Here is an 8758-nt window from a genome sequence, read left to right as displayed (position 1 = left end):
AGAGAGAGAGAGAGAGAGAGAGAGAAGAGAGAGAGAGAGAGAGAGAGAGAGAGAGAGAGAGAGAGAGACTTAGAGAAGCCAAATAGAGTCAGCAGGCTAGTTATTTAACGAGTCATTCAGTCGGTCAGTCAAAGCCTGTTTCCATCTGACCCCTATGGAACACACACGCACACTACACACACACACACAGGAAAAACCAACAAAACATGACTTCAAACGGAGAGGCTGTGTGTGTTGTGTGTGTGTGTGTGTGTGTGTGTGTGTGTGTTGTGTGTGTGTGTGTGTGTGTGTGTGTGTGTGTGTGTGTGTGTGTGTGGTGTGTGTGTGTGTGGTGTGTGTGTGTGTGTGTGTGTGTGTACAGAAAAATCTATAGATAGATCTATAGATTGACATTCAGCAGACACTATTATCGAAGCAACTTACAGGTGAAAGTAGGAGGGATAAATTAAGTGATAGCGTTAGTGAGATGGATACATACATCAACATAGACAGATAGACAGCTACCAGACACGTACCAGACAGACAGACGGGTACACAGACAGAGAGAGGGGTACACACAGACAGAGAGACGGGTCCGCAGACAGACGGGTCCGCAGACAGACAGGCCCGCAGACAGACGGGTACACAGACAGACAGACGGGTACACAGACAGACGGGTCCGCAAACAGACGGGTATACAGACAGACAGACGGGTCCGCAGACAGACAGACGGGTCCGCAAACAGACGGGTATACATACGGACAGGTCCGCAGACAGACAGACGGGTCTGCAGACAGACGGGTACACAGACAGACAGACGGGTACACAGAGAGACGGGTCCACAGAGAGACGGGTCCGCAGACAGACGGGTCCACAGACAGACGGGTACCTCTTGAAGGCGTCCGAGGGGTTCCTCTCACACTCTCCGGGCTGCAGGGCGCTCTGGACCGCCGGCTCTCGGACCGCCTCCTCGTAGCCGGGCAACAGGCCCCCGGAGCCCAGCTGGGCCACCAGCCCGCGCACGAAGCCCCCCAGGCTCAGCGTGTGGGCGTCGTCCGCGCGGCAGAAGTGGAAGGCCAGGGCGTGGCGGTGCAGCCCGCGCTGGGTGCTCTGGGGCGAGGTGGGCCATAGCAGCTCCGTGGCCACCGCTGTCTTCCCGCTGCCCGGACCCCCCACCAGCAGCACCCCCCAGGGGGCCCCGGGCTTGGGGGTGGAGGTGGAGGAGGAGGGGGGGGGGCCCGGTGGGGGGCGGGGTGGCGCTAGGGACCGGCCCCGGCGCGGACCCCGGCAGGGGGGGCCCGGCGGTCTTCTCCTGCAGACAGTGCTGGATCTTGTGGAAGACCCAGTCGCGGCAGTAGAAGCGCTTGCCCTGCAGAAGGCTGGTCTGGGCCATGGTGACGTCGGGTCTACCTGCTCATTGGAGCCTTCTGGCCCGGCCGCCCTCACATCCCCTCCACCGGCACCGACCCGCCCCCGACGCGAACCTCCATGCCGTCGGCCTCAGGGCGACTCTTACCGGGGCGGAGCGGAGCTTTGGTTCACGTTCACGTTCGGAGACGCCAGATCACAATCCTCTCGCAGCTGTCCGTCTTTTGTTATCGCGAGGATGAGAAACTCCTGAGTAGCCGGCCTCGCGGTGTTTCGTCTGAGTATCTAGGTCAAAATAATAATAATAAAAAAAACTGAGTGCCAAAACTGAGGCAGAACACATAAACGTCCCACCGACTTCAGCCGCAGGCTTCTGATTGGCTGAGCAGTGCTGGTCGGCGTTAGAGGAGGCACGGCGGGGGGCTCACAAACCCGCTGCAGCGACTGGCCAAGTTACACCGCTGCTTGGTCCGGTGATCCACGCATCTCTCTCTGCTGCGGCCCCACGACCACCGCGACACACTCGACCTGGAAAGAAGAGGAACCGTCCATGAGACGAGAAGCGACCCCCGGTCACGTGTGGTGTGTGATTTAACACCAGTCACTGTGTTAAACGAGGCGAGGATAAACAAGAATCCAACGGCTCTCACACACACACACACACACACACACACACACACACACACACACACACACACACACAGTTTGTCCAGCAGATGTTTGTCCTAAACGGTACAACACTGTCCCCTTCCTCCTCCTCCTCCTCCACCTGACAACTTGGCTGCTTTCTGGGACATAATAACACGCAATAAACCAACTCCACCCAGGGTCTAACTCACTGGTCCCCGATCAGCTGGGGTGACTATGTACTGCTGTGTGTGTGTGTGTGTGTGTGTGTGTGTGTGTGTGTGTGTGTGTGTGTGTGTGTGTGTGTGTGTGTGTGTGTGTGTGTGTGTGTGTGTGTGTGTGTGTGTGTGAGAGAGAGAGAGAGAGAGAGAGCGAGAGAGAGAGAGAGAGTAGCCAGCACCGCGTTTTTCCACATGCACCGCAAACTCAATAAACACCCACATCTGCTCCTCCTACACCGCCGCTGCTCGCCGTCCACCTCCTACACGACCCCTCGCCACCCGGCGCAGAGCACAGGTCGACGGGCTGTGTTTACCAAACACACCGTGGTGGGGCGGATCTTTTGCATGGGGCTTCAGCCCCAATGCACAGGAGGGTTTCTGCACACCGTGGATCCGAGCCCAGCTTTGTAAGGGCGTGAGACACACACCAACCCGACTTCCACCGCATCCGTGGTACACGTAACTACTAAACTTGAATCGGCAAGACCATCGCTGAGCGGTTTCTCTATATCCGATAGTTTCAGTCGTCGCTCCCAGCCCCGGCTCCCTTTCCTTACCTTCTGTCGGTCTCTCCGTGCGGCAGGTCAGGGTCTAATCCCGGGTCCGGAGCTCTGGAGCAGCGGGTTTCAGATGAACCCTTTGACCGCTGAGTTGTTTCCAGATCCACAATCCCAGATCTACAATCCAACGTCCGTCCCCTTCTGTTTAAAATGTCCTTTCTTCGGGTGCGGGGCTCCGCCTGCTCTGCAGTCCTGCTCAGTACTGAAGCGGTCTGTGCTCCTCCAGCTCCCTCCGCCTCCAGACCGCCTCCCGTTCCAGCCCTGCCACCGGCGCAAAGCCTTGTGGGACACGTAGTTTTGTTCCCAAACTGGCGGCCGATGATATTTAGGCCTACAAAAAATCTCAGATTTGTAACCTTAAGGATAACGTTGATTGTGCCTGATTTGGCTGAAATACTGTGCAAAAATATACGATACAAATCTGAGCATCAAAACAGACAGTATACATCACACACAAACCAAAAATACGTTGTGCTATTCAAACCACACTTATGGCCTACTAAATAATAAAGGAATCAGATGATTTCCTGTGTGGGACGGATCAAGGTATCTGCCACGATGGCTCCTGAGGGCTAGGGCTTTGTTCAAAACACTTCCTGCCAAACAGGAAGCCAAGGAGGACACATCTACTGGTGGTAGACCTAACCTTCACCCCCCCACCGACACACCCACTGACACACTGTGTGTGTGTGTGTGTGTGTGTGTGTGTGTGTGTGTGTGTGTGTGTGTGTGTGTGTGTGTGTGTGTGTACAACGGCATATATCTGTGTGTGTGATTACAAGCGTGTGTGTATGTGTGTGTTTGTTTCTGTGCAAGTACAAGTGTGTGTGTCTGTGTGTATCTGTGTGTATGTGAGTAAAGGCACACGCGTGTGTGTGTGTGTGTGTGTGTGTGTGTGTGTGTGTGTGTGTGTGTGTGTGTGTGTGTGTGTGTGGTTGTGTGTTAGAGACACAGAGCATGTACACATGGTCTTACGGTCTGATGAGACTGTTCTACGATTCATTATTAATCCTGACACGTACATCAATGGAGTTCTCTAACATATTTACATCAAAGGTATTAAAAACGTGTAACAAGTGTGGAGCTGACCCCTTTTGCTTCAGCAATAAATCAGTTGGACGGCTTCAGAACTCGAGTTATAGTAGGTCTCCTGTTCTACATCTCATAATATTGATTTACATGGTAGACAATGAGGTAATACTAGACAACAATATACATCACTGAGTTTTTATGGACAGGTAGCTCTCTTAGAGAGCATAATATCTAGTTAAATTAATTGTTATTAAATTAATTCAATTCAGTGTGCGTTCCTGCCAAAGGAAGGTATCGCTGATGAATGATGTGTTATAGAAAAGGGTCGTGAGCCTAAGACCTCCCACTGTTGTGTGTTCCATACCCCCTGCTGAGGGCCAGCAGACTGGAACAAACAGCTATGAAATATTTATACCTCTGTGCTATGTGTACGTCTGCAGCAGCAACTGTCTTGGTGTGTGTGTGTGTGTGTTTGCTTGCTTGCGTGCATGTTTGCAGCGTGTGCATTTGTGCGTGCGTGTGGGTGCGTGTGTGCGGCACGTGTGTGTGCATGTCTGCCTGTTTGTGTGCGTGTGTGTGTGTGGGGGTTTGCGTGCATGTGTGTGTGTAAGTAGATGCAGAAACTCCATCTTGGATGCCCAGAGGCCCCCATTAGGTCCTCTTTCAACCTTTAAGGGGCCCCTACTTTAGCGCCAGGTGTGATGTTGAATCACCATCAGCTGCCATTTCAAAGCGGGTGCTGTAGGTGACATCAGATCTCCCCAACGGTACGGTCCAATGGGTAGGATCTATCCCAGCATGCATCTGGGGGGAAACTCTGGCTTGTGAGGTCACTGAAGATAACTTGGGGTCACCTGGTGGTGAATCAGGGGCGTTTTAAACACCTCCAAACGGCCTTCCTTTCCCCAGCAGTGGTGAGTAGGTGCCGGGTTCCTGGGCAGAACCAGAGCCACAGAACTGAACCAGGACTTCTACTCAATATGAACTCTGTTACAGGGATTGGCGATTTCTCTAAGACTGCAAGGGAAGCTCAGCTTCCCCTAAAATTTCGAACATTAAATTGTCAAATATGTATTGTTGTGTTAACATTTCATTGACTACAAATTCGTTAAAATACGTTCATGTCGAAGACGAGTTCGATAAGAATCTTATCCAAGACTGACTCGATTTTGTTAACTTCTCATACATTCCCGTAATGTCAATGCATATTAGACCGTAGAAGCCGAGCGTCCATTCACTTCAATGAGACTGCATGGAACAGTTCTATTTCATGTAGGCTACGCCGTCTAGGCTTTGCCTTATGGGCTTGTCCCGTGCGCGCGCTCGCGTGCGCTGAAAATTCTAACTATGCACCTATCAGCGTGGGCACCGCCCACATTTCCCACGGTATCGTGTATATAGCACGGTGCGTACCGTCGCTCATCCTCCCTTTTCTTTCAGCACTTGTGCTTATCAGCGAGAAATTGAGAACTACTATTAAGAAGATGAGAACATCAACACGGATCTCCCAAGCCGGTGGCAGCGGCTCGGGCGAGGCCGCGGACAAACGGCCCTTTTCAGGGCCACCTGAGAGCGCTCCTGGAGCTAGGTCCTTTTCAGGACTCCTATGCGCCTCCTGTCCCGCCTCCCTGGCACCGGGTGACGGGCATTTGGCGTGCTTTCGGTGCCTCGGCGCCGACCACGCCGCGGCTGCTATGGCGGCCCCCGTCTCCTGTGTCGCCTGCCGGGAGCTGCCTGAAGAGTGGATCCTCCCCAGGCATCTCTTCTTTTCCCCTGCGGTGGAACTGGCTGACGCCATCGACCTGTTCAGGGCCGGCCCTGACGTCGACGATGGCATCATCGAAGCCTCCCTGGACGGCGACTCGGCGTCCGGTTTTTCCCGCTCTCGGGTTACAACCGCCACCGTCATACAACACGAGGGTCCGCGCCGGATGACCGATCTCTTCCGGGAGATCATGGGTGAGGCGGCGGCCATCAAAGGGATTCCAATGCCGGCCCCGCCTCTTGCCCCCGTATCTGACGAAATGCAGGGCGAGTGCTTTCGCACCCCATCTTTTTCCCGGCGGGTTACCCAGTGCCCCTTGTTCCCGCCTTTGCAGCACTTGTTTATTGCTGCAGGTGAGGACCCTTCGACCCTGAAGGCTCCGGTAAGATCCTACACGGATTTCACCAACGTGGAGGGTTGGGCCGATACTCAGGCGAGGGGGATCCCTCGCCTGGAGCCTCCCCTTGCAGCGCTTCTCTGTCCGGGCGCCGGATGGCTCCCTAACGAAAAGCCGCTGCCCCCCGACCGCCTCCAGAAGCAGATTGTCGGCCTAACAGACAGGGTGTTCGTTTGTGCCTCTCAATCCGCGGCGGCGGTCAACAACATCGGCCTGCTCTCCTCTGCCATGGTCTCCTTGTCGGCTGACAGGGAGGCCTACGGCCCGGAGGAAGCCGCGAGATGGCTGGCGGTTTCCCGCTTTTCCAGCGCCATCCTCCAGCTATGCCAGCCGATAGCCGTTTCGGCCGGCCAGCATATGGCGTGGGCTACCATGATTCAAAGGGTCATATGGCTCTCCCACACTGCGGTGCCGGAACGAGAGCGGGCCAGCCTCGTCCAGGGTCCACTAGCGCCGGATGGCCTATTTGGTCCCAGGTTCTCCGAGGTGCTCGCGCACCAGCAGTCAGTCCGTGAGAATCGTTCCCGGTTCGGGGCGATTCTCACGGGCTCCTCCCGCCAGCAGGCTGAGAGGAAGCGGGGTCTAGGCCGGTCCCAGCGTTCCATGGGGCCGCCTCCGACTCCAGCCCCGGTGCAGCAGCAGCTGCAGCCGCCGCGCACGGGGAGAGCAGCAGCGCCACGGACCGGGAAGTTCAGGACGCTTGCTCCTACTTTTTCTTTCCCTATTAAAGAAAAAAGTAAAGACCGTTCGGCCGAACGGCAGTACATGGTACCTAAAGAGCGATATTCCTCAGGCCACCTGCGTCCTACGCTTGTGGTGCGCTCCTCCATGTTGCCTCTTTCCCCCTCTCAGCCCGGTGGCTGTAGGGTGGCGGTCGGACGGCGTGTTCACATGGCCTCTGGTTCACCTGCTTCTAAGAAGCGGCGTCCCTTGGAGCCTCGTGGACGGATCAGAGACTCGCACGAGCCCGTGGATACGGCCGCTTGTAGGCCTACCGGTCCCCTGGTTCCCCACATTAAAGGTGAGGAGATGGGTCCGCGCGCTGTGGCTACAGCCTGCGGACAGCGCATGCGCACAGGTGCGGCGGCCGGACGGCTCGCTCCCTGTTCAGCGGTCACGAGCGCAACGTCTAGACAGCTCGTTGTTTTTACAGCGGCTGGTTCTGGTACGTCTCCTACGCTCGCTGAGCCTCCTCCCTTTCGTGGGAAGCCCCCCTTAGTTCACACGCAGTGTGGAGGCGGTAGGGGCAGAGGAATACGGGTTATTCCTGGACGGTCTTCCTCAGCTGTCGGCTCGCCCTCTCTCCAACCGCTATGCGTGTTGGCAAGGGCGGTGCGTTCTGCCATCGTGGTTGGACACCACGTTGAGATGGGGCCATCCCATACAGTTCAAGCGTCGTCCCCCACCCTTTATGGGGTTGGTGGAGACCACCCTACGGGACCCGGCTGCGAGCACGGCTCTGCCAGCAGAGGTGGCACGTCTCTTGGTAAAGGGGGCCATCACTGTCGTTCCCCCCCACGAGTCTCACCTAGGTTTTTATTCCCGCTACTTCCTGGTTTCCAAGAAGTCAGGGGAAATGAGACCTATTCTGGATTTTCGCGTGTTCAACAGATTCGTTGCCACGAGAAAGTTCAGAATGCTCACGGTCGGAGCATTGTTCCGGTGTGTGAGAGAGGGCGATTGGTTCACATCCCTGGATCTCAAGGATGCTTGCTTCCACGTCCCTGTTCGGCAGGCGCACAGGAAGTTTCTCCGCTTTGCCTTTATGGGGATGGCGTACGTACGAGTACCAGTGTCTGCCGTTCGGCTATTCCCTGGCTCCGCGCACCTTCTCGAAGTGTGTGGAGACGGCGTTGGAACCGCTCAGGCGTCAGGGAAAGAGGATTCTCTTCTACCTAGACGATCTGCTTATTCTGAGCAACTCAGAAGAGACCGCGAGAAGGGACACCATGTTGGTGATAAACCATCTCTCCTTCCTGGGTTTTGCCATCAACTGGGAGAAGAGCTCCCCGCTCCCCAGCCGGCAGACAGTCTACTTGGGGCTTTGCCTAGACTCAGCCACCATGACTGCGATGCTTTCGCCTCCTCGGCGAGACGCCATCCTGTCGGCGCTCTCCCGTTTTCACGTTCGCAGAAACGTGACCGCACTGTCCACCATGCGCCTGTTGGGGCTGATGGCAGCTGCCCACCCCGTGGTCCCCCTGGGTCTGCTTTTTATGCGCAGACTCCAGCGGTGGTTTGCTCGCCAACGGTTGGACCCCAGGCGACACAAGCTCAGGGTGCTCCTCGTCCCCCGTTCGGTGTCGCCAGACCTGGAATATTGGAAAGGACCCTCCGCCCTTCTCAAGGGTGTTCCCCTGGGCAGGGTGGCGTCCTACGTAGTGGTCTTCACGGACGCCTCGTTGACGGGTTGGGGAGGAACGTGCCTCTCTCTACAGCACACATAAATGTGTTGGAGCTCGACGCTGTGAGGAAAGTGCTGTTGCATTTCTTTCACCTGGTGCGCGGCCGCCACGTTCTGATCAGGACAGACAGCGTGTCGGCGGCGGCGTACATCAACAGACAGGGGGGAGTCCGCTCCCCTGCTCTCCACCGAAAGGCGGTCGAGCTCTGGCTTTGGGCTCATCAGTATCTCCTCAGTCTGAGAGCCCTGCATATCGCGGGCGCCCAGAACTTTGGGGCGGACCTCATGTCTCGAGGCGGTCCCCGCCGAGACGAGTGGCGGTTACATCCCGACATTGTCAGACTGATCTGGCAGAGGTTCGGGACAGCGCAGGTGGACCTCTTCGCGTCCAGGGAGAACACGCAC

General features: G+C 56.2%; 1 protein-coding gene across 1 annotated transcript in view; it reads right to left on the bottom strand.

Annotated features, from left to right (window-relative positions):
• Positions 1 to 2991, bottom strand: part of ankrd50 (ankyrin repeat domain 50) — a 37601-nt gene extending 34610 nt beyond the window's left edge. Inside the window, 4 exon segments of the mRNA XM_060063435.1 lie at positions 869 to 1224; positions 1226 to 1632; positions 1780 to 1875; positions 2753 to 2991. Of these exon segments, the coding sequence (XP_059919418.1) occupies positions 869 to 1224; positions 1226 to 1372 (503 nt within the window). The 5' untranslated portion in view covers positions 1373 to 1632; positions 1780 to 1875; positions 2753 to 2991.
• Positions 2992 to 8758: the final 5767 nt, after the last annotated feature.

This window comes from Gadus macrocephalus, chromosome 10, assembly GCF_031168955.1.
Source record: "Gadus macrocephalus chromosome 10, ASM3116895v1".
NCBI lineage: Eukaryota > Metazoa > Chordata > Actinopteri > Gadiformes > Gadidae > Gadus > Gadus macrocephalus.
This window is presented reverse-complemented; position numbering and strand designations above follow the sequence as displayed.